Consider the following 23,350-nt stretch of genomic DNA (forward strand, 5'->3'; position numbering starts at 1 on the left):
ACAGGGGGCCTGCTCTCGAGGGTTTCACCTCCTCGACACGGATTATTCTGAACAGTTCAGGACATTTTAGCTGTACAGCCTGGTGCTGGGCAAGGCAGGGGCAACGGAGCAGGTTCCCACGGTGGTCCCAGTGAGCAACACCAGCTGAAGAAGGATGTCAGCAGTGGAGGCCGGGAATAGGGTCAGATGCCAGCTTTGGGGAAGGTTGGGAAAAAGGTGTCCCACGCAGCCGAGAGACCAGCCGGCACTGAGGGCCAGCGAGCAGAGATGGAGCGGGAGTTGGGGTTGGGGTCTAAGTGTGCGAGAAGGCAGGCGGGTGTGCACTGCTCTTCTATCTACAAAGGGAAAGTGAAGGATGGCTGTGAAATCCACACGAGGGAGGTCAGAGGCCACGGGGAGGCAGTGGGGCTTGGGGGACAAGGAGGATTTTAGCTGAGAGTTCCAGAGCATTCTCTGGTTGATGTGCACAGAGGGCGTGGTGAGGGGGCTCCTGGAGGGAGAGTGGCTGCGTGCTGGTGGGGCTCCCGCCCGTGGCCCACGGCTCCAGGCGAGCCCTGGGCAGAAAGAAGACAGAAAATAGCCCTTCTGGAATGTAGCAGCTGCCGGAGCGCAGACAAAGGGAGGAGCGGAATTGCCCGCCCCGCAGCGGGCGGTTTGTGCTGGTGCATCAGTCGTCTCGCAGCCTACTGGGGTATTTTCGGGTCACCTTCAGGGACCGTGCACGGGCTCCACCCGCCGCGTCCCAGGCCCTCAGGCAGCGGCCCCGCCCCGCCCGCTCGCCCCCAGGCACCGAACCGCGGAACCGCGGTCCGGGGCCTGCAGCTGTGTGGCCTGAGGTGGCGAAGAGGTGCGGGAAGAGCACGCGGCTCTAGGGGCTGGCGGGGCAGGTACCAGGAGGCCCCGACCGACTCGGCTCTAGGCCGGAGCCGAATGCCCTGGGGCCAGGCGCCCGGCGGAGCCGGCTCGGGGTCCCGGGCTTCCCGCAGCCCGGAGCGACCGCAGCGGCGGGGCGGGGCCTCAGTGTGTGGGCGTGGCCTCCGGGCGGGGCCCGCGGCGCAGGGCGCCGGGCCGGGATGGGTGGGGCGCGCGGGCGGCGCCGAGGCGGGCGCGGCGCCTGCCAGGCCCTCGGCGGGGAAGGTCCGCGCGGGCTGCGGCCCGAGGAGGCGGCTCCGGAGGGGCGGCGGTCGGAGATCCGGGCTCGGCGTCTGGGCGCGGGGCCAGGGCGGGCCTGAGCGGCGGGGCGGCGGCCTGCGCCCGCCGGGCCATGGCGACCTTGGAGCCGGCGCCGCGGCCGGGCCGGGGGCGGGAGGACGGGAGCGAGGACGAGAACGACGTCCTGGGGGAGAGTCCGTGCGGCCGCTGGCAGAAGCGGCGGGAGCAGGTGCGCGCGGCGGGGGGCCGGGCGGCGCCGGGGGGCCGGGAGGTCCGCCGCCTCTCCGCGGCCCGCGCAGCGGCCCCTCTTGGGCCGGGCCCTGGCCGCTGACCCGGAGAGGAGCCCCCGAGCCCCCGAGGGCCGGCCTCGTCCTAGGACCGTCTTCCCGTGCCTCTGCGACCAGCCGCGGATACCGCTCTTTGGGCCCCGGGGCCCGCCCTCCGCACCCCGCCGGGTCCCCAGCTTCCCCGCAGGGCGGGCCGGGGCCTTGCATCGCACAGCGGGGTCCGTGGGGCAGGGTGTGCGCGGAGACCGAGACTTCACTCTGCCCCCGCCCCCACCGCCAGGTGAACCAGGGGAACATGCCTGGGGTCCAAAGCACCTTCCTGGCCATGGACACGGAGGAAGGGGTGGAGGTGGTGTGGAATGAGTTGCATTTCGGCGACAGGAAGGCCTTCGCGGCCCACGAGGTAAGGCCCGCCCCGATCCCACCCTGCCCCCCGCCTCCCCCGTCCCGTGACCGCAGCCTTCCCTTCCCAGGACAAGATCCAGACCATGTTTGAGCAGCTGGTGCTCGTGGACCACCCCAACATCGTCAAGCTGCACAAGTACTGGCTGGATGCCTCTGAAACCCGGGCGCGGGTGAGCCACGGGCACACCACGGGGCGGGACCAGGCCACCGGTGGGTGGGGCAGCCCTGGGGACCCACGCGCAGCTGGCGGAGCCCGCGAGCCCGCCCGTCCCGCAGGTCATCTTCATCACAGAGTACGTGTCGTCTGGCAGCCTCAAGCAATTTCTTAAAAAGACCAAGAAGAACCACAAGGCCATGAACGCCCGGGTATGGGGAATGGGCTGGCGCGGCGTCGGGGACTGGACGGGGGCAGGGCGCCTCCGCGGTCAGGAAGGGGGTTGGCCGTGGGGTGGGGGCGCGGGTCGGGCACCTCAGGCCCAGCCGCCTCTCCCGTGCCGGTCCGACGGAGTCCGTCTGCCGCCAGGCCTGGAAGCGCTGGTGCACGCAGATCCTGTCCGCGCTCAGGTGAGGGCCTGGGCTTGCCGGCTAGCCACCCTGCCGCGCCCCCACCTCCCAGGCGCCCCCTGACCCGGCTCTGTCTGCACTCTCCTGCTCTGGACCCACAGCTTTCTGCACGCCTGCAGCCCCCCCATCATCCATGGGAACCTGACCAGCGACACCATCTTCATACAGCACAATGGCCTCATCAAGATCGGCTCCGGTGCTGGCGGGGCGGGGTTGGACAGGGGGGGCCGGGGAACCCACTGGGAACGTGGGCGGAGGAGGCGCAGAGCGCTGGGTCGCGTTGACGCCCGCTCTTCCTTCCCGCGGCTGCCGGTGCAGTGTGGCACCGCATCTTCTCCAATGGTGCGTGGGGGTCCTGGGGGGATGGAGGGCTGTGAAGGGTCCAGTCTGCTCAGCCCCCGCGCGCTCCTCAGCACTCCCGGACCATCTCCGGAGCCCCATCCGCACTGAACGCGAGGAACCGCGGAACCTGCACTTTTTCCCTCCGGAGTGCGGGGGTGAGTGGCAGGGCCCTGCGGTCCCCGGTGCACACTGCATCTGCGCCCCCTCGGTGACTTGGCCCCCCTTTCCAGAGGTTGCTGATGGCACTGCTGTGGACATCTTCTCCTTTGGGATGTGTGCGCTGGAGGTAACTAGCCCTGAGGCCTCCTGGCCCCTCCCAGCTGGCCTCCGCCCCCTTACCTGCTGCCCCTTCCCCACAACTGACCTGGCCTTGCCCCTAGATGGCTGTGCTGGAGATCCAGGCCAATGGGGACACACGGGTCACAGAGGAGGCCATCGCTCGAGCCAGGCACTCCCTGCGTGACCCCAACATGCGGGTGAGCACCTTGCCCTACCTGTCCCAACTGGCCCTGGGTAGGGCGGGTGAGATGCTTAAGGCGGGCCTAGAGGCACAGCAAGTGGGGTCTGCTGGGGGATACGCCAGCCCTGCTGTACAAGGGTCCATCCGAGGAGGGCCTTACCCAGAGCCATTGAGTTTGGCCCTCAGGGCATATTCTAAGGACAGGGAGACTGAAGAGATGCTCCCTGTGTGGGTACTATTGTTGTGCCCAGTTTGTAGATAAGAATCCGAGGCACAGAGAGGCTAAGGACTCTGCCCAAGGCTTTAGAGTAAGTGGTGGAACCAGTGTTTGCACCTGGGCTTACTCAGCTCCATGTCCCTGCCTTTGAGTTTCCAGGAGACAGGCTAGAGGTGGTGTGGCCCCAGCTTGGGGCAGGGGTACAGGGGGTGGGCAAAGGGAGTATGGGATGGAAGCTGCATCCACAGCCTCTCCGGCCAGAGTCTGGCAGCTGTCTGGCTTAATCACACGGCCTTTGGGGACCAGAGGAGGGAAGCAGTGGGGCCTGGATGGGATTGGTGGGCAGGTAAAAACAGGGTAGGGGTGAGAGCCAGTAGAGGGCATGAATGTGGGCTGGGGCAGGGACCCATCAACGTCATCTCTGGGGTTGGGCCTGAGCTGTGGCAACCCGAAGAGGGTCCGGCTGTGGGTGGGTGGAGTCATGCTGGGATATCTTGACCTCCAGGGGTTTAGGTTGATTTGTTGGCACTCTGCCCAGCCCCAGGGCCACACGGCAGGGGCTGACACCCTCCCTTGGCAATGCAGACTTCATCTGTGAATTGGGGATGACAGTACCTACTCCCCATGAGTTTTGTGAGGGTTACAGGAAGTAGAACATGCAAAGTTCTGGGTGCAGGGCCCAATGGTCCTGTCTGTAGAATCAGGTCCTACCTTGGCTGCTAATAGGATACCTCTTCCTGTGTATGAAGGGTCCCATGGGGATCAGACCCTTGGGGCCCCATGACTTCAGGGACCTCCTCTCCTCACACTGTGGGGCCAGAGCCGAGAGACTGCACATTTCTGCCTTTCCTCCCCATGACCCCAGGAGTTCATCCTCTCCTGCCTGGCCCGGGACCCTGCCCACCGGCCCTCTGCCCACAACCTCCTCTTCCACCGCGTGCTCTTCGAAGTGCACTCCCTGAAGCTCCTGGCAGCCCACTGCTTCATCCAGCACCAGTGTGAGGGGCAGGCAGGCCTGGGGTGGGCTGAGGGCCTGGGGCGGGATGCAGGAAGGGCATCTGCAGGAACCGTGGCTCAGGGTCTGCCATCCTGAGTGCTCCTGTGGCCTGCAGACCTTATGCCTGAGAACGTGGTAGAGGAAAAGACCAAGGCTGTGGATCTGCATGCCATCCTGGCAGAGATACCTCGGCCCCGCCGGCCCCCACTCCAGTGGAGGTGAGCAGCCTGTCACCAGAGGCCTGCCCTCTCGCCTGGCCAGCCCCATCTAGCCCTGTGTTGCTGGCAGGGCAGGATGCCTGGCTACCCTCATGTGCTTTTCGCACTTGTCCCAGGTACTCAGAGGTCTCCTGCTTGGAGTTGGATAAATTTCTGGAGGATGTCAGGTGAGAGCTAGCGTGAGGCTGGGGAGTGGGCAGCTGCCAGGCCGGAGCTTCCTGCCACCCGTGGTGTGTTCCCAGGAATGGAATCTACCCACTGATGAACTTTGCTGCTGCTCGGCCCCTGGGGCTGCCCCGTGTGTTGGCCCCACCCCCTGAAGAGGCCCAGAAGGCTATGACCCCAACACCAGAACCCTTTGACTCAGAGACCAGAAAGGTGAGCCCCTGTGCCTGCTGCACTGCCAGCCCTCAGGTCTGTCCACTGCCCAGAAGGAGTGCCCTTCTCAGGAGCTCTGAGTCCCTCCAGGCTCCCAGAGACCAGGTCCTGACTGGCCCCTTTGTGAGGGCTGGGGGTGGTAGGACAAGCCAGGACAGCCCCTTCCCCAGAGGCTCTTTACCCTCTGCAGTCCCCTCCACATTCCTGCCTGCCCCCATCCGTGTTGCCCCCAGTCCCTCTGTGGCCCAAGCAGGCTTTGTCTGGGGACCTTGCCCACCCCGGCTCTCTCTGATTTTACCCCCTTGGCTTGCTGGTTCCCTGGCATTTGTATCCTGGTGTCTCCTTTGAGACCCCCCCCCCCACATTTTGTTTACCCCAGCCCCTCCACCTGCAAGGCTCCCTCCTTGCCGTCCCTGGCCAGCCTCAGCCCCAGTCTGCCTTTCCCTGTCCACACCCCCTGGGCTACAGAGGCTTTGGCTTTGGCCAAAGTTGTGTCTCCATGGTCACCACCATACCCACTGTTCCCTACATGGGCGCTGTGCCAACCCGCTGCTTTGCCTCCTTCCTGACTACCCTCCACAGTGCAGCCAGAATTCAGAATTAACAGCCACAGCTGCCCCAGAGATTGTGGGGTCCTCCGTCTGACCCCTAGGCTCTCTGGGGCTGAGTCTCGTGCTTCTGCTGACTTCTCCCTTGCCACTTCCCACTTGTGCAAACTCCTATTCATCCTTTAGTACCCAGCCTCAATGTCTACTTTCCTTAACTCCCCAGGCTGCTAGCAGTGAGACGTGCTTTCTAGGGTCCCCTTAGAGAATTTCCCCATTACTGTCCCTTCTGGGCCCCTTTGAGGCAGCATGTACTCTTGCTGCTCTGTTGCTGATGTCAAGCCTTTGAGGGCGCCCCTGGCCTCCTGCACACCCCCAGGTGATCCAGATGCAGTGTAACCTGGAGAGCAGCGAGGACAGGGCGCGCTGGCATGTGAGCAGGGCCTTGGGGGGGAGTGTTGCGGGCGGGCCTGGCTCCGGGCGCTGACCAGGCCTCCCCCACCCCCAGCTCACTCTGCTTCTGGTGTTGGAGGACCGGCTGCACCGGCAGCTTACTTATGACCTGCTCCCAAGTAGGCTGGGTGGTGTCCCCGGGCAGAGGTGGGGTGGGCGTCTGCGGCGGGACCTCACACCTAGTCCCCATGCCCCTGCCACAGCCGACAGTGCCCAGGATCTCGCCGCTGAGCTCGTGCATTATGGCTTCGTCCATGAGGTGTGCAGGTGGGCAGGCTGGGTAGGTGCGGGGTGGACTGTGCCCCTCTGTCCCCGCCATGCCTTCCTCCTGCCCCACAGGATGACCGGACAAAGCTGGCCGCCTTCTTGGAGAGCGCCCTCCTCAAGTACCGTGGAGCTCAGCTGTGACCATGCACCCCAGCTCCCAGGGACCAGCCCTAGCAGCCCACACTGGGAAGCTCTGCATTGGCCTGGTGTTGGTGGGACTGGGGACAGCCTTCTGCCTGTGTGCCTGGGGAACCAAACACTGCCTACTGGGGAACCTCCACCTTCCACAGCTTTGAGAGGTCCTGGGTGGGGGTCGGGGTGAGAGTGGTGACCTTAAGCCCAACAGGGGGGCCCATCAGTGGGTGAGTGAGCCTGGCTTGGGGGTGGGGAGAGTGATTAGTCCTTAGGATTAGGATTCCCCCACTCAGCTTGCTTCCACAACTCAGCAGCCTTCCCATACCTTCTGTTCTCTGGCCAAGAGTACGCCCCAAGCTCCTCTGCGTGGGGAGGCTTCCCCACAGTGAGCCACTGTTGGCCAGTGATGGGGGTGTCAGTCCTGGACAGATGTCTGCCCAGGGAAACACTTCATCCTGTTGGTATCAGAGCCACCAAGGGACCCCTACCTCAAGCCAGAGGCAAAGCGCCTGTAGGTGTCAGGCAGGTGCTGGGTGAGGGGCAGGGCCATGACCTGGCAGGAGAAGCAGGTGCCAGGCCACTTCAAGAAGCCCGAGTTCCCAGCTCCATGTGGCTCTTGCACCGCAGCCCCAGTGCAGACCCTCCCTGGAGCCTCCCTGCCTTCCCACTGCTCTGAGACTGGGCTCTGCCTCCCCCTGCAGCCCCTGCCGAGGGCTCTTCTCTCTCCTGTGCTCCCTGTCCCGGAGGGGGAGTCTCGTCTCAGGCGCCCTCCCTGCTCCTCACCGTGCCTCCCGGCCCTGAGGACCTCGGCTCCCAGCTCCCCGTCTTTCCCACTCGGCTCCCTCCTGCCTCCGCGGCCCTGGCCTCAGTTCTCTTGGATAACCTCTCTTCCATTTTCAGATTTAGTTAAACACTCTTAATCATTTTAAATGGCATGTGTAAATTTAGTGCATTCAGGTTTCTTTTTAAGCATTTTAAGTGTCAAACCAGGAAAGCTCACCTGTATTCATTTTCTATTGCTGTTATAAAAATTTATCACAAACTTAGGTTAAAACAACACAAGTTTATTATAGTTATACAGTTCAGAAGTCTGGTATAAGTCTCACCAGACTAAAACCAAGGTGTTATCAAGGCTGCATTCCTTTCTGAAGGTTCCAGGAGAGAATCCATTTCCTGCTCCTTCAGGTCCTTTGGCCTGCAGGTGTCCTGAGTGCTGGGCAAGAATCTGTTCCCTTGCAGTGGTGGGGCAAGGTCCCCCATTTCTTGCCTGCTATAAGCTGAAGGCCATTCTCAGCTTCTAGAGGCCACCACATTCCTCGGCTCACGGCCCCACCCTCCATCTTCAAAGCCAGCAATAGCAAGTTGAATCTCTCTCGTGAACCATTTGTCTGTTTTTCTGGAGCTGGGAAAGCTTCATGTAATTAGGTTGGGTCCCCCTCAGTAATCCAGGATAACCTTCCCATCTCAAGGTCCTTAATTTTAATCATGGCTGCAAAATACCTTTTGTCATATAAACGAACATTCACAGGTCCAGGGCCTAGGGCATGGACATCTTTGGGGTACGTAGGGGTTCATTATTCCACCTACTATATCCTCCTAACAAAAAACCAAAATAAAAGTTACCAGGGCATATCAAACTAAATGTACACACAGAGTGAGTCTTAAGTTATGTTAAATATTCAAGGGCTCTTTAGAAAGTTATTCAAATTTTCACACCTTTCAACTAAAAATTACAAATCTAAAGCAACTTACATGTCTAGTTGGAAATCCTGATGCTAAGCTGTCTGATTCTCCATTGTCTTAAGCGGTTTGAGTGTCAAATGCCTAACAGATTGTTCCGTTGATTAAACTGAACTCAGAAGTGTCAACACTACCACTGTTCATTTAATCATGCCTATGTTGGGGTTTTCACTTTAACTTTTATCTTTTCAGTTATATACACATTATTTTAAAAGTGCAATGGTTTTTTTTTTAAGGTGCAATGGGTTTTTTTAAGGCTGATAATGAATAAATAGTACATGCAGTCTCCAACCCTGATCCAAGCCGAACTCTCTCACCTGTTTCCTAAGGCATTCAAAAGCCAAGTTTCACAAAGCCACCCACGTTTTACCGCTTTCTATTGGATTTTCTACATTGGGTGTTTCCCACTCTGGAGGGAAAGGGGGGTCACTGGCCTCAGTCTCCTGAACCAGCCTCACCCCAGTGTGGACATTATACCCAGTGTAATGGGTATTACTACAGCTTCATTACCACAGGCCTCAGCAGAGAGCAAGGTGTGCTTAGGATTGTATTTGCTTTCTTGCATAATTTTCTTTTTTCCCTGGAGTTAGTAATTGCCTTTTTGGTTTGCTGGCTTGGTTTTCTATACATGTCTCATTGATTCATCCTTAGATTCTCCTGTAGAAATGTGAACGTCTCTCAATATTTGGGATTTGTTGCATAGTTGACTTCTCAGTTTCATCTTTTCCTGGAGTCTCTACCATGCTAGCTCTGTGCCCAGGCTGCTTGTTCTTGGGCCTGTGGCCCAGCTGCCAGCATGGGTTGCTCCCTCAGCAGCAGCCCAGTGCACCTCCTTTCTCTTGTCTCTGGGTTCCACACTTTCCTCTTCCTTCATAGGCCCTCTGTATGAAGAGCAACACCCTCCAAGTTTCCCGAGAGGGTATGTGGGAAACTGTGCCTGTTTGTCTTCATTCTACTCCTATATCTGCTTGTTAGTGTAACTAGGCACAAAGCTTTGGCTATATTGAAAATTATTTTTTCCCACGGTTTTGAGGGTATCATGTCATTTTCCTCTAGAGCTAAGAACCCCTGTGCCTCTCTGAACTCTGGCCCTTGTCTTTGACCCCCCACCCTCACCAAATTTTCTCTTTGCTTTGGAAGTTCTCAGTGATGTGTTTTTGAGGTAGACCTTCTCTTTTCACTATTGTTCAGAGATCCCTACCCTTCAGTTTAGGAAATATTCTTTCTTTTTTTTGTTGACTTCTCCCCTCTCCTTATTTTGTGCAACCCTTGTTATTTAGATGTTGGACTTACCTTCTGAGAGGCACAATACATAGTGGTTAAGAGCACAGACTCTGGATCCCTTCTGCTGCTTCGTGCTGTGATATTGTACCTTCACTTCCTAATCTGTAAACATGGGGATAATAGCAGTACCCCCTCTGTGGGGCTAAGAGCACCTTATGAATTAATGTGTGTGACCCAGTGACAACAGTGCCCAGCCACGCCAGCACTCTGAGTGCCCTATTATCCATCACACCAACATTCAGAGGGGAAGCTGCCACCAGAGGGTGGTGCTTGTGCCCCTCCCACCCCCTAGTAGTGGTGGTGAAGTCCTAGCCCAGCTACCCCTTCACACACACCCTGTTATGGAGACCTCTGAGGTGCCAGGCCAGCTCTATGCTCTGAAGAGTGCTGACCAGTGTGGTTATGATTACATTTCGTTTTCTAGTTATCTAGTACTGTTACACATTGTAGAAGATTTCAACTTTCAACCCTTCTATTGAATTTTTCATTTGTAAGTGCTTTTTCCTTTGCTGAATTTTTTTTGTAGCTTTTTGTTGTTTTTAGATACAACCCCCCCATATTATTGAGGATATGCATTCTGCTGCTTAATTTTCTCCATTCCTAGTCCCTTCCTCCCCACTCCCCACCCTTTTCCTCAGGTGTCTGGTGTTTCCAGGCTGCCCAGTTGCATTTAACAATGAGATGACCTTAGTTGTAGGCTTACTGCTTGGTGAGATTGGAGGCCAGGGATCTAGCCAAGCCATTCTCCCGAACCTCCCTTCTGTCCACCTTCCTCTAGCTACACAACTTTCCACCTCTTTGTCTGCATGGGTTTTTGCCTTTATACAGTCCTTTTCCTATCATTTTAGAAGGGGGAAAGATTCTGCTGTGTTTAACTAGAAGTGTCTGTATTTCATTTTAAACTTTCCCAGGGTTGAGTTGGGGAGAACTATGTTGCCTCAGGCAGGCTGAAGTTGCTGGACTGATGACCTCAGGGCCTGAGCTTCAGATGGGGTTTCTTTACTGAGATAGGGTCTTGGGTGCAGCATGCAGCACATACCCAGGACATCTGAAAGCCATGGTCGGATGGCTGCAGCCTTTAAAAAATAGTTCTAGAACTAAGGGGACTCTGGGTGCGCACCCCTCCCACCGGACTGGTTCACAGGCTTGTCTTGGGTTGCAGTGCTGAGACTGAATGTCATTGAATTCACAAGGCCATCAGTTAAAGTGCACTGCTGTTTTATGTATTACTAGGAAGGAGAAAATGCTGCCAGTTAAAGGAGGACATGCCATCCATTGGTAGGCACATCCTTACTTCAGAGGTGTCACGATGCAAATAAGGTGCATCTCAAAGTGACTGAAATATGGCGGTTCTTTGTCACCCCTCTCAACTTGATCGTTCGGGCGGGTGGGACTCCTTCGGCCCTGGGGAAGGGGATGGGGCCGGGGAAGGGGAACATCACCTAAGTTTTTCTGTAAAGGAGGCAGAGAAATGGAACCCCGGCTGGAGGGGGTTAGGAGCTGAAGCGAAGGGCCGACAGGGTTTCGAGGGTTCTCCGCGAACAGAGCGGGCCCGGCGGGTAGCAGAACAGGACTGCGGTGTCCCGCCCTTGGCCCCGCCCCTCTCGGTAGTTAACTGGCCCTCCTGCACCGGAAGCGCGTTCCTTTCCTATCACGTCCCCGGCAAAAGGGACTTTTATCGCGAGAGTTCCATCTTTTCCGGGCGTATCCTCTGATACCCAGATCGCGCGAGACCGCGGAGGGACTAGCCCCGTGTGGCGCGCCCGGCGGCCGCGACGGACGCAAGATGGCGACGGCAACCATAGCTCTCGTAAGTGAGTCCCCCGAGACCGCGCGCAGCCGCTCCGCTGGCGGGAGCGGGTCATCGGCCCGGCCAGGGCGCCGATGGTTTTTCCGAGACGCGGCCGTCACTCCCCGGCCCTGCGCGGGCGTCCGCGGCCCTTGGTAGCGCCACGTGGGGGCGGGGTGCGCCGGCAGCTTCCGGCCCGCGGACTGCAGTTTCCGGCGGTCGGATCCGGAGGGCCGCGCTCTGGGGTCAGTGCCGCGCGCAGAGCCCGGCCCGTTGGCGGTGCGGCCGACCCGTCGGCCCGAGCTATCTTGGAGTAGCGCTGCTGGGCCGCGGCAACAGGACGGGGTCAGGCGGCCGTCATCTCCCTCCGCCGACGGGGCGCTCCTATGGCCCCGTCTTGAAGGCCGGTCGCCTGGGGAGTGATGGCGTCTCGCTTCATTCCTGTGTGAAGGGGGTCTCCGGGTGTGGGGACCTGTAGGAAAGGGTCCGCGCCCGGTGAGGAGGGCGGTGGCTTTGACCCCTTGCATCCGTAACTGTACCTCTGTGCTCCGCTGAGGCTCTGCGGGGAAGTGGTTATCAGCTGACGGGTTGTCTTGTAATCCCCAATCTGGAGGAGGAGGACGTGCTCTCTCATCACACGTTACTTTGTCTCAGGCGTTGTACGAGGACTTGGAGGCAGAGCGGGGAGCCAGATGCAGTCCCTGTCTTGTTCAGGGGTCTGGTGGGCACCGAAGGCCAGTTCCCACCCAGGGTGCCACCTATTGCGTGCCCAAGGGAGCCGTGCTCAGGCTGGTGTGGGCACCTAGAGGAAGGAAACACTCCCCTGCGCAGTGCTCATCTCTCCTTCAGCCTTGCAGAGTGATTAGCATAGATGGAGAACCCTTGCTCGCACAATACTCCCTTGGTGAAGTAATCTAGGACCCTTTTTCTTCCCCATTTGGCTTATGTGAGTCGTTCCCTTTCTACCTTTCAGGGCAGCGGCACTTCATCCCTTTATTGACCTGAACCTACCCCCAACCCATACTCAGAGTGATACGGTGAGGTCTCTTTGAGAAGGCAACTTTTTCGGGTGGTTGGAGGCTGGGATTGAAAGGGAAGACATCTGAGGGTCAGGGAGTGTACTTAGACTGCCCTGGCCAGGCCCCCTGAGCTGGGGATTGACAACCAGTGAGGGGACTGAACCTGTCTCACTGGGCAGCTTATGAGGGGGGCCCAGGGTGTGATTCTTTGGTCTGGCTAGCCTCACTGCCCTCTTCTTACCATGCCCTCCTCGTTGAAGCCATAGGAGTGAATGACTTCTGTAGAGGAAGTTAGAAAAGAAGTGTGGGTTGAGGACTTGGTGACTATACTGGGCAGCAGTCAGAGTTGGACTGTAAAGGAGAGGAAGACTTGGGGAGAAGAACAGAGACTCCTGGGGAGGTGCAGAAGGTGGAGGAGGAGAGGCCATTGAGAGTGGATTCCTTGTCTGCCCAGGTGTCTGCAGAGGAACGTAAACACCATGCCCCAGCCTTGGTGGGTGCTGGAGGCTGGCGTTGCCCCCCAACCCCTGGGGATGGAGGGGTGGAACTGGGGCTCAAGCTCTGCTGTGGCATAGTGCCAGACATGGGTGGTATAGTAGATGTGGACATGGACAATAAATTGAAACTTACAAGTTGAGACTTTAAATAGGGGTGTTTGTTGCCCACACAAATCCTCTCGAGGTTGGTGTATATGTACACGCACACTTATGGATGTGTATAGACCATAAAGCCTCAGGCTTACCGTGTCAGACTCTGGAAGTGAATTCCAGCCTGTGGTCTAACATGTTCGTCCTCTAATCTTTAGAGTGGATAGGTTCTAGAAAAGTCTCCTGCTGTCCAGTTAGGTGTAATGAGAGCCTGTTCTCCGTCCTGTGGTCTGTGCCTGCTGAGCAGTGCTATTTGCTGTCCTAAGCTGTGGCTTCAGCTCAGTGGGAGGTGGGATGGAGTGGCACTGACCTTGGCTGTGATATGTAGGGAAGGATGCAGGAAGATGCAGACAAGCCTCTTCTCACTTGGGTGTGCCTACCACCTGGTGGTTACAGAAACAAGCTGCAGCCTCGTCCCAGCAGGGTATGGTTTTCTGGCCACATTGTGTCTCTGACTTGCTGCTGTCCTCTTCCCCTTCCTCTGATATCTGGGCTCAGTCCTTCCTGGGGGTCATCATTGTTGGGTTCCATCTGGCAGGAACACTGGGACCCTCTCTCCTCCCATGGGCACAGTTTTCTTCCCTTTTGAAGGCCTCAGCTGTATGTCAACTTGCAGAGAGGCCTTTCCTCACTGCTCCAGCTGAGCATGCTTCATCGTCTCTTCCCACTCTGCGCCTGATTTTCTAGTGTTTGTTAGCCTCAGAAATCGACTCCTGTAGGTGCTGGTTGGTGTGTCTCTTGTGTTTTTGCTGCATCTGCAGTGCCCACACAGGGTCCAGCCACATGGTAGACGGCATGGCAAGAGGTGAAGGGAACCAGGCAGAAGGTGGCATCCAGCAGCCACTCTACCCTGGGGATTTGATGCTGGGTGTTTGAACAGTACTAACCGTTAGGAAATCCTATGCATTGCTTGCCTCATGCAGCGATCACCTTTAGTCCTTTACACGAGTGACTCGTTGAGTCATCTGTGTGCCCTTGGGTACGGCCCGAATAGCCTGAAGGTGTTAGGTGATCACTTTACTTTCTTGGTTTTGTGATGGACATGGTCCTCTTTACCCTGGGCTGTTGAGCAGCAGTGGCAGTGCCATTGGGTCCCAGAGTTAGGGGGCTGCATTGCCCTCAGTTTGGTGCCCACCCTCCTTGTTGCTTAGGGAGCTTAGCAACTGCAAAGCCTGCCCTTTTCATTGACAGGGGATGACTGTGTGTGACTAGTTTTGATGATAAGTGATAGCTTACTCCAGGGACTTAGCGTCTGCTTAGAATCAGACCCAAGACCCAGTGGGACTGCAAACTTAGTTTCTTTTGTGGGTGGGGTGGGATGTCCTGCGTAGAGTCTCCTGGTGGACCTACTTTTCCTGGGAAATCTTCTCTGAGACATGGTCTGCTCTCAGAAGTGTCTTAGTTCTTGTGTTGTCTATTCCATCAACAGGACTTTATTTACAAATGTGCCTTCAAGCTGGCCCTGTTCTTGGGGGCCTGGGACTGGATGGCTTCCCCAGAAGCGACCTTTTGCCGTGGCCCTTGAGAGGCAGCCTCTGCTTTGGGTGTGCCCCCTGGGGTTTGCCAGAGGACTTGGGGCAAAGCCAGACTCCGATCCCATCCCCAGCTGCTGTGCAGCACTGAGGGGACTTGTGCGAGCAAGGCCTCTCTGCTCGGGCTCTGCCTGGGGCATCATTTCTAAGCAGTGCGGGGCTGAGCACAGGGCTGGGGCGATCATAGTTTCTGTGTCCATTGCCACTTTTCCAGTGCAGCCAGGCTTGTGCTTCTGCCCCTCCTTTGAGGCTGAGTGCCTGAGACACTCTGGCCCAGTCAGCCTGCCTCTGGCTCTGGGCATGGGGCCCCAAGGGTGGGCATGGCCATCCCCTGTGGGTCTTGTCCTTGAGCTGGGAGTGGGGTGGGTGCATTCTGCTCTCAGTTCCTGCTGTGTGACCTCTGAGAAGGTGGACTTGGTCCCAGAGCCCTTCCACCAGTGCCCCAGTCATGACATTGCCTCTCCCCTGCTCTGGGCTTGTTTTGTCTCCTGCCCCCCTGCTAAGCCGTGTCGGGAGCTGCTGCTTCCGTTGGGCAGGCTCTGCAGGGCAGTGCTCCTGTGGTGCTCCCTGGCCTCTCTGGGTGTGGCCAAGCCCTCAGCTGCCCTCCCTGGAGTTAGATAGCCAGGTCCAGGGGAGGATGCCTGTCCTGGGCTTGGGGCAGGAGCATAGCACAACTTTCTTTCTTCTGCCCTGGCCCTGCCTGGTGACTTGCTGCCAACTCAGAGCTGCCCCAGATTCTGTTGTGGTTTCTGCCAGGTTGGCACCTTGTGCCAGGGCTCAGGATAGCTGCAGTTGTGCTGGAGGAATGGGTGGGGTGAGGGATAGTATCAGGAAGGTTTGGGGCCAGGCCCGGTCCCTTGTGTGCCCCTCAGCTGCCCCACTCATCTGTGGGGAGCTCAGCCCTTAGCTAGGGAAGGTGAGAGAGGGTCTGGGGGGTCGGCGGGTCTTGTGACTGTCCGTTACAGCATCTCCTTCCTGCCGCAGCAGGTCAATGGCCAGCAAGGAGGGGGGTCCGAGCCAGCGGCGGCAGTGGTGGCAGCGGGAGACAGATGGAAACCTCCGCAGGTACTGACCTTCAGCATCCGCACCCTTAGGCCTGCCTGCCCACCTGCCTGCCTGCGCATCCCTGGGCCCAGAGAGACCTGGCTGTGGGCGGGGTGGGAGGAGCCCCAAAGACTCCTTTGCTTTTGGGGCAGAGGCACCTTTCCTGCCTTCTGGCCACCCACCCTGGGGCCTGGATCTGGCCTCCTCGTCCCTGTCTCTCCCCTTGCGTCTACCTTGTTTGTGTGGTGGGTTGTAACCTTGTGTGTCTACGGACTCCAGGCAGAGGGTGATGATGGTCAGGTGGGGGCTGGACCTCACCTGATGTGAGCTCTTAGCCGTTGGTGTTGTGTAGAAGGGCAGGCATGCTGTTCTAAAACATGCAGGGTATTGCTAAGAGCTAGAATACAGATTTTCATTTCAAATCTCTCATTTTAATAAAACACCAAGTTGGAACGATGTGCAAGTCAAAGCACAGGTCTGCCTGGGACTCTTTCGTGTGGCCCTGGGCACGGGTAGATCTTGTCCTACTTTGGTGGCCTGTCTGGCCCTTGGGAGCCTGTCCTATTGTGGAGCCAAGCCTTGTTGCTGGGGAATAGGGTTCTTTGTGCTTCTCCAAGACAGTGCCTGTCTCCAGAGGGTTACAGCAGGGGCTCAACAAGGGGGCCTGTTGCCTGTTGGGGCTGGGCCCTTGTGTGGGCCCCCCAGCATACATGGAGGAGGGCTGTGGTATGCTGTCTGCATCCTAGGAAGTCTTGGGGGCTGAAGTTGTAAAGGGGCCAGGGCATCCCTCTAGCCAGCCCTCCCTAGCCCTGGCTGGCTGTCCAGCCAGCCATTAGTTAGTGGGAGAAGGGCCTTTTGTTTACCAAGACAAACGGGAGATTGAAAAGTTTCTGAGGGGGTGAAAGGGGGTTGGCATGATTACCATGGTGACAGCCTGCTTTAGAGTCACAGCCCCTGTCTCTCCAGGCCTCTTTCCTAGTAAGGAAAACTGGCTTGGGGCCAGCCTGGTTGCATGCAGAGGACAAGCCTCATAGGAGCCACTCTGGGTTTCTGGGGGCAGGGGGTGGAGGGGTGCGCAGGGCTTTCTGCCCTTTGTGCTGGAAACAGGACTCAGGCCAGTGAGCGTGGTGGTCCTGGGATTAGAGGGCCTTTGTACCTCTGTCCCTGCTTGCCACTCCTGTGCTGGGGTCCTGCCTCTTCTCTGCCTGCTGTCCCTTCCAAGGCTGTGTGCTGGAGGGAGCCAGTAATGGGCTCTCCTTGCAGTTGCTGGGTAGCCCCCAGTTCCCCTGAATTGGTGGGCATACCAGGTGTGCTGTAGCCCCCAACACACACATCCTTGGTCTGGTGGCTTTGCTTCTCTTCCTGCTTACATGGCTGTTTCTTCCCCTTACAACAGCTTGGAAATGAGTTTTAACAGAAGAAGTGTAAACATTATCTCAGTCGTATCCGCTCTGGTCTGCAGCGGGCTGTGACTACACCGCCCCCACCCCAGCATCTCTTGATCCCCATGATCCCCTGGCTAGGGTGCTGGCGGGTGTCCACTTCTGTCCTCTTGCTCTGGCTGGTCTACTGGCTTCTCTCCCCAGAGGGCTAAGCACAGCCCAGGGAGGAGTTTGTTGGGGGTGGGCTGGAGTCCTCCCGGGGGCTGTGTGGCCTGGGGGAGTGGATCTGGGTTCTTGGGGCAGTGTGCACAGTGTGCAGGAGTGGGGGATGCTGCATTGCAAGGAGCTGTGCTGGGAGGGAGGCCCTTTCCTGTACCCATTCCTTGAATGGTCCTTGGAACCCTTCCCACGCTGTGGCCATGACAAAGTGTGTGGGTGGTGGGGTGCCACAATACCCGGAGAGCCCTAGTCTTCTCTTGTCTTGGAGAACAGCTGAGGCTGGTTCTTGCATGACCTCGGGTGGGGGTTCTGGGGTCAGACTTGCCACAAGGGCTGGGCCTCCCTACCACCTGCTGCCTGTCTCGGTAGCTCCTGAAGAGGCCACTGTGGCCTGGGCCCCACAGCTGCTCCAGGTCGGCCCAGGGTCCCTGAGGTATCCGCTTGCCTCAGTGTATGACTTTCCTGTGGGTCCTGGGCCAGGCAGGCCTGGGGATAGACACAGGAATGCCAGAAAAGCAGAGCCATGTCCAGCCAGGCAGGAGACAGTCTGTGCAGGACCTGCCTGTCCCTGATTGGGGGCAGGTCTGGAGACCATGTGTTGTGGTGGGAGATAGGTGGGGTAGGGCTTCTAGAGCCACGTGAGGGAGGCCTTGAGCTTGTTCTTAACAATTTCCCTGCTCCCCACCACCAGGGGACAGACTCCATCAAGATGGAGAATGGGCAGAGCACAGCCGCAAAGCTGGGACTGCCTCCCCTGACGCCCGAGCAGCAGGAGGCCCTCCAGAAGGTGAGAGCGCACCTCCCAGGGCGCTGTGGGCCCGGGAAGCCGGTCGGGGCGGAGGATGGCCCGTGTCCCCGCAGGCCAGGCCCCAGCGCTCCTCACCTCCTCCTCTCGCAGGCCAAGAAGTACGCCATGGAGCAGAGCATCAAGAGCGTGCTGGTGAAGCAGACCATCGCCCACCAGCAGCAGCAGCTCACCAACCTGCAGGTGAGCCCCCGGCCCACCCTCGGCCGGCTCTGCTGGAGGCCGCCCCACCCACCTGGGCTGGGAGCCTCCACCGCCCCTCCCCACCGCCTCCACCGCCTCTTCCTTCTCTTCCTCCTGTGCCTGCAGCCATCCCCACCAGGTGTTGTGCTTCTCAGTCTCTCAAGGACTCTTTCTTGGGACGCTCGGGTCTTCCCTGAGGCCTGAGTGGCCCAGCCGTACCCACCTGCTGAGCGCTCGCAGCCCCCTCCTTGCCCTCTCTAGCCCCGCCCACTCCCCAGGTCGGCTCCTCCTCTCGGACTTGACTGTTGCCTTGGGTTGCCCCATGGCCCCCCAAGCTGCACAGCTGATGGTGTGGCACGGAGGGGACCTCCTGTCTGCCCCCCATGGCCTTGGATAGGAGCAGTCAGTCCTCCATCCCTGCCGTGTCAGACCACCTGGCCTGGGGCCCAGGACTGAGAGGACAGGCGGGGGGCACCTCCACAGAGCCCCGCTTAGACCTGGGGCCGGAGGCTGCAGTGGCTGCGAGGACAAAGCCAGGGCGCAGCCCACGGGTGTCTGGGCCTCGAGCCCCTGCCCCCAGCCCAGCCCTCAGACATTCACGCTGCCAGGAGATGCCCTGGCTCTGCACTGCTCTGCCCGTGTCCCCCACTCCTCCTCTTCCTCCTCCTCTTCCTCCTCTTCCACTTCCCCTTCCTCCTTCCCCTCCCCCCTCCCTTCCTTCTTCCCTGCCGGCCAGGCAGCTGGGCGGGGCCCCTGGGGCCCTGAGGCCCCCCTGGGCAGGTGCCAGCAGCCGGCCAGTTGGCCGGCAGTGTGGGAAGGCAGGCGGGCCTCCCTGGCAGGGCGGGGACTCCGGGCCTTGCCGCTGTCTGCGTGAGGTGTGACGAGAGCGGGAGACTGCTCGGCTCCAACAGACTGAACTCTGTCTTTACTGTCTTTCAGATGGCAGCAGTGACAATGGGCTTTGGAGATCCTCTCTCACCTTTGCAATCGGTCAATAGAAATGCTCACTTCTTCCGGGGCTCATGTCCTTAGTCAGGGCTAGAGGGGGGCAGTGCAGCCCGCGTGCTGGGGACCTTGCTCCCCTAGCTGGCCCTGCCCGCCAGCTCAGGAGGAGCGCAGCAGAGCGCCAGGCGTGGCGGGGCCAGTGGTGTGGGCGGGCACCCACCCAGGACCGCCCCTGGGGAGGCCTCCACCTGCTCTGAGGGCCCGCCTTAAAACTAACCGGCCAGGTAACTGTGGAGGGCAGCTGGCCAGGAGGGTAGCTGCCTACGCCAGGCCCACCTGCACCCATGCCGCCTGCACTCACGGGGCACGCCGCCCAGGCCTCCAGCTCTGCCAGTCTCCAGGCTCCCGGGCTCCTGGGTTGAGGTCAGGCCCCTGAGGAGAGAAAGGTCCTAACTCATGGCTCCATCAGACCCTGGAGGAAGTATGGATGGATGGGGTTGGGGGGCTGGGGGGCCCTGAGTGAGTGAGAAAGGGCAAGGATTTGAGCCTTGGGCCCTGTCAGCAAGGGGTAGAGGCCACGCAGCCAGGAGGCAGGCAGTGGCTATGGCCGGAGTGGGCCAGGGAGGTTGCAGAGGCGATGGTCATGGCCTTGGCTGCCATGGGCAGAGGAGTCTGGGAAGGAAAAGCTCCTCCATCCCCCCGAGGCAGGCTGAGGAGGAGGCCAGGCCCCACGTTGGGAGTGTGAGGGGGAAACAGCCTTTTCTCTGGGGGCCATCCCTGGGTGTGCTATTCTCATGGGAGATGTGGCCCTGTCCTTGAGGACCAGACAGTCCTAGTGTCCTTCCCTGGGAGGTGTCTGTCTGTGGGGAGATGTCGAGGAGAGGGCTCTTGCTGTTGGGGAGCCCGTACAGAGAAGACATGCTCCTATCTTGGGGAAGTTTGACCTGAGGGGCAGATTTCATGTTTGGGGTACCTGGTACGAGAGGGGATATGGTTCCATCTTTGGGGGTCCTTGGTTTCACTAGGGAGCCTGGGGCCTGTTGGGAACCGAGTTTGAGGAGGGGAGTTCCATCTGGGGGGGAATTTCTAGCTTGGGGTTGGGGATGTGGACCTTATTTTTAGGCCCTTCTCTGAGGGTTGGGGAGGCCTGTCCTGGGCCGGCTCGCATTACGGGAACCCTTGTGAGGGTTAGGGGAGTCCCTGTTTGCAGAGGGACTGGAGCCAGGGCCCCATCTTCTCTGCCTGCCCTTGGCCTGTGGTCTCTTCCCCAGGGTCTGGCTCTGCCCAGTGGCCCACTGCGTGAGAACTCCCCTGGCTGGCAGGGGTGGGAACCACATCCCTGAGGGCAAGGGGAGGTCCCTTGACACAGTGGCCAAGCTTGCCCCAGTGCAGAGGCAGTGTCTGCCCGAGCAGGAACCTGGGTCTGCCGGGCCTGTTACCTCCCAGCTTCAAAGAGCCCTGGGGCTTTTTCTTTTGGCAGCTCTGCCACCTTCTGATGCTCCTGGGGGCCAGGCCCTCTGGGTTGTAGGTGTGGGCTCCAGGCGGCCTTTTTTTTTGGTGAGGGGTTCAGTGCAACTGGGGGGGCTTGCAGAGTGCTGAGCCCTGGCCGTATCAGCTCTGCACGAGCAGCTGCTCTTCATTCTCTCGCCAGGGAGCCCCCCTCTGGGCCCCTGGCCTCCTCCCCTGGGGTCTCTTCTGGGCAGTAGTTGCCCTGTCTTCTGCCCCTCTCTTGCCTTTATGCCAGGGATCCCTCCAGCTTGGATGGCTCCCCCTTCCCTCTTCTGTTGGAGCACTTGGCCGGGTCCCTGGGAGGATCTCCCAGTCCATCTCGTGGTACCTGGCCCGCAGACTGGAGGGTGGGCTGGTGGGGAGGGCACACAGCCCTGCCTCCCAACCACCTGTTAACTTTGCTGTCAGTCTGCCCAGGACCTGGGTGGGCTGGGATGCGTCGTGTCCTGCCTTTGGGCCTGGCCTTCCTTGGGGGTAGGGTCCAGCTGGTCCCTGCCACCCTGACTGCAGGGACTGAGCCTGCACCCTGCTGCCTTGTGGGGAGCCCTCCCCACAGTGGAGCTGGGTGGGTGGGCCAGGAGGGGAGTAGGCTGTCCCACCTCTTGCCACCCCCTCACAAGCCAGTGTCTCTCTCTCTCCCCTTGTGTCCCGCTCCAGATGGCAGCTCAGCGGCAGCGGGCACTGGCTATCATGTGCCGGGTCTACGTAGGCTCCATCTACTATGAACTGGGGGAGGACACCATTCGCCAGGCCTTTGCTCCCTTTGGACCCATCAAGAGCATTGATATGTCTTGGGATTCTGTCACCATGAAGCACAAGGTGAGATTTGGTTTGCCCTGTCCCCGGAACCCACCTACCCCACCTCACCCCCAGCTCTCGCAGCCTAACAGTGGATCCCCGTGTCCAGGGCTTTGCCTTTGTGGAGTACGAGGTCCCAGAAGCTGCACAGCTGGCCTTGGAGCAGATGAACTCGGTGATGCTGGGAGGCAGGAACATCAAGGTTAGGGCCAGGGAGGTGGGCCTCCAGGGCCACTGCATGGCATGCTGTGTTCATTCACCCAGGACATGCAGCCCTTCCTGAAGCCTGGAGTGACCAGGCTTGGCTGAGTGAGTGCTCTTTGTCCCCTGCTTTTTCTCTAGGTGGGCAGGCCCAGCAACATAGGGCAGGCCCAGCCCATCATTGACCAGTTGGCTGAGGAGGCACGAGCCTTCAACCGCATCTACGTAGCTTCTGTGCACCAAGACCTCTCAGATGATGATATCAAGAGTGTGTTTGAGGCCTTTGGCAAGATTAAATCTTGCACGCTGGCCCGGGACCCCACCACTGGCAAGCACAAGGGCTATGGCTTCATTGGTGAGCTTGGGAGGCCACAGTGGGGATGGGGCAGGGCCCACCTGGCATTGTGGCTGCCCTTCACTGCTGCTCCTGCCCTGCAGAGTATGAGAAGGCCCAGTCATCCCAGGATGCCGTGTCTTCCATGAACCTCTTTGACCTGGGTGGCCAGTACTTGCGGGTGGGCAAGGCTGTCACACCCCCCATGCCACTGCTTACACCTGCCACGCCTGGAGGCCTCCCACCTGCTGCTGCCGTTGCCGCAGCTGCAGCCACAGCCAAGATTACGGCTCAGGTGAGGGCTGCTACCATTTTGTGGGTTTGATTGGCCTTTAGCCTCCCCCTCCATCCTCAGGGGGCTGGACTTGAGTGGAGGCAGCCATACTGGAGATTGAGCGTGGTGGCCTTCTGGGTTGCAGGAAGCAGTGGCTGGAGCAGCGGTGCTGGGTACTCTGGCCACACCTGGACTGGTGTCCCCTGCACTGACTCTGGCCCAGCCCCTAGGGGCTTTGCCCCAGGCTGTCATGGCTGCCCAGGCCCCAGGAGTCATCACAGGTGAGCCTGGGTGGGTCAGGGTTTCCCTTCTGTGGTCTCTGGCCACCCTTAGCTTCCTGGCCTGTGCCCCCCAGGTGCAGCAGTCCTCTGCACCCTGGGCAGGCCAGTTGTAGCTGAGCAGTGCTGTGTTCCTTCCTGGAAGGGTGGAGGTTCGGGGGAAGTGACTGTTGGACCCGGTGGGTTTGCTGCAGGTGTGACTCCGGCCCGGCCTCCCATTCCGGTTACCATCCCCTCTGTGGGAGTGGTGAACCCCATCTTGGCCAGCCCTCCAGCCCTGGGTCTGCTGGAGCCTAAGAAAGAGAAGGAGGAGGAGGAGCTGTTTCCCGAGTCGGAGCGGCCTGAGATGCTGAGCGAGCAAGAGCACATGAGCATCTCGGGCAGCAGTGCCCGCCACATGGTGATGCAGAAGCTGCTCCGCAAGCAGGAGGTGGGTGGTGGGGGCCGGCAGGGTGGGCGGGCAGGGTGGCCTCACCAGCCATGGCGCTCAGCTGTCCTCCCCTGCAGTCCACAGTGATGGTTCTGCGCAACATGGTGGACCCCAAGGACATCGATGATGACCTGGAGGGGGAGGTGACCGAGGAGTGTGGCAAGTTTGGTGCTGTCAACCGTGTCATCATCTACCAGGAGAAGCAGGGCGAGGAGGAGGATGCTGAGATCATTGTCAAGATTTTCGTGGAGTTTTCTGTAGCCTCTGAGACTCACAAGGCCATTCAGGCCCTTAATGGGCGCTGGTTTGCTGGCCGCAAGGTGGTCGCTGAAGTGTATGACCAGGAGCGTTTTGATAACAGTGACCTGTCTGCGTGACTTTGGCCCAATTCCCTGGACTTGCGTTTGTTCCTTGTTTCCTCTGGGTTTTACAGTGATTTGGTGGTGTGCTGGGCCCTGCCAACCAGCGTTTGGATAAAGGTGCAGGTGCCGCTGGCCCTGAAGGCCCTGTCTGGCGG

The 23,350-nt window shown here is 59.3% G+C and overlaps 2 protein-coding genes and 1 long non-coding RNA gene across 10 annotated transcripts; 2 read left to right on the forward strand and 1 right to left on the reverse strand.

Annotated features, from left to right (window-relative positions):
- The first annotated feature begins 1,064 nt into the window (after positions 1-1,064).
- NRBP2 (nuclear receptor binding protein 2) lies at positions 1,065-8,288 on the forward strand. Of its 3 annotated transcripts, XM_036923200.2 has the most exons (18): positions 1,069-1,381; positions 1,720-1,842; positions 1,913-2,014; positions 2,121-2,210; positions 2,368-2,408; positions 2,510-2,604; positions 2,727-2,750; positions 2,822-2,905; positions 2,981-3,036; positions 3,131-3,226; positions 4,293-4,425; positions 4,540-4,642; positions 4,759-4,809; positions 4,885-5,020; positions 5,945-5,998; positions 6,074-6,137; positions 6,222-6,277; positions 6,358-8,288. In XM_036923200.2, the coding sequence occupies exons 1-18, from the start codon at positions 1,265-1,267 to the stop codon at positions 6,424-6,426; spliced, it is 1,494 nt and encodes a 497-aa protein (XP_036779095.1). In that variant the 5' UTR covers positions 1,069-1,264; the 3' UTR covers positions 6,427-8,288. The 3 variants fall into 3 exon arrangements, with proteins under 3 accessions (XP_057353623.1, XP_036779096.1, XP_036779095.1); XM_057497640.1 differs by lacking the exon at positions 2,727-2,750 and having other exon boundaries at positions 1,065-1,381; positions 2,088-2,210; XM_036923201.2 differs by lacking the exon at positions 2,727-2,750 and having other exon boundaries at positions 1,068-1,381.
- On the reverse strand, positions 7,469-11,151 carry LOC130682789 (uncharacterized). The gene is made up of 2 exons (XR_008996094.1): positions 10,887-11,151; positions 7,469-8,016 (listed from the first exon to the last, which is right to left on the reverse strand). It is a non-coding gene; the product is annotated as an uncharacterized LOC130682789 (long non-coding RNA).
- On the forward strand, positions 11,150-23,344 carry PUF60 (poly(U) binding splicing factor 60). Of its 6 annotated transcripts, none has more exons than XM_036923197.2 (12): positions 11,150-11,254; positions 15,419-15,496; positions 17,768-17,863; positions 17,975-18,064; positions 19,004-19,054; positions 21,176-21,337; positions 21,426-21,518; positions 21,659-21,872; positions 21,956-22,146; positions 22,271-22,406; positions 22,598-22,833; positions 22,911-23,344. In XM_036923197.2, exons 1-12 carry the CDS (start codon positions 11,231-11,233, stop codon positions 23,208-23,210), a joined length of 1,671 nt encoding a protein of 556 aa, XP_036779092.1. In that variant the 5' UTR covers positions 11,150-11,230; the 3' UTR covers positions 23,211-23,344. The 6 variants fall into 6 exon arrangements, with proteins under 6 accessions (XP_036779092.1, XP_036779094.1, XP_036779090.1 ...); XM_036923196.2 differs by having other exon boundaries at positions 11,181-11,254; positions 15,416-15,496; XM_036923199.2 differs by lacking the exon at positions 15,419-15,496 and having other exon boundaries at positions 11,166-11,254.
- Positions 23,345-23,350: the final 6 nt, after the last annotated feature.

Source organism: Manis pentadactyla, chromosome 3, assembly GCF_030020395.1.
Source record: "Manis pentadactyla isolate mManPen7 chromosome 3, mManPen7.hap1, whole genome shotgun sequence".
NCBI lineage: Eukaryota > Metazoa > Chordata > Mammalia > Pholidota > Manidae > Manis > Manis pentadactyla.

Bases quoted from the DNA above. Each gene is read 5' to 3' on its own strand.
- PUF60 (XM_036923196.2), top strand. From the start codon at position 11,231: ATGGCGACGGCAACCATAGCTCTC. The intron at 19,055-21,175 runs GTCAATAGAAAT...GTCCCGCTCCAG, and splicing joins CTCTCTCACCTTTGCAATCG to ATGGCAGCTCAGCGGCAGCG. The intron at 21,873-21,955 runs GTGAGCTTGGGA...CCTGCCCTGCAG, and splicing joins CAAGGGCTATGGCTTCATTG to AGTATGAGAAGGCCCAGTCA.
- NRBP2 (XM_057497640.1), top strand. From the start codon at position 1,265: ATGGCGACCTTGGAGCCGGCGCCGCGGCCGGGCCGGGGGCGGGAGGAC. The intron at 1,843-1,912 runs GTAAGGCCCGCC...TTCCCTTCCCAG, and splicing joins AGGCCTTCGCGGCCCACGAG to GACAAGATCCAGACCATGTT. The intron at 4,810-4,884 runs GTGAGAGCTAGC...GTGTGTTCCCAG, and splicing joins AAATTTCTGGAGGATGTCAG to GAATGGAATCTACCCACTGA.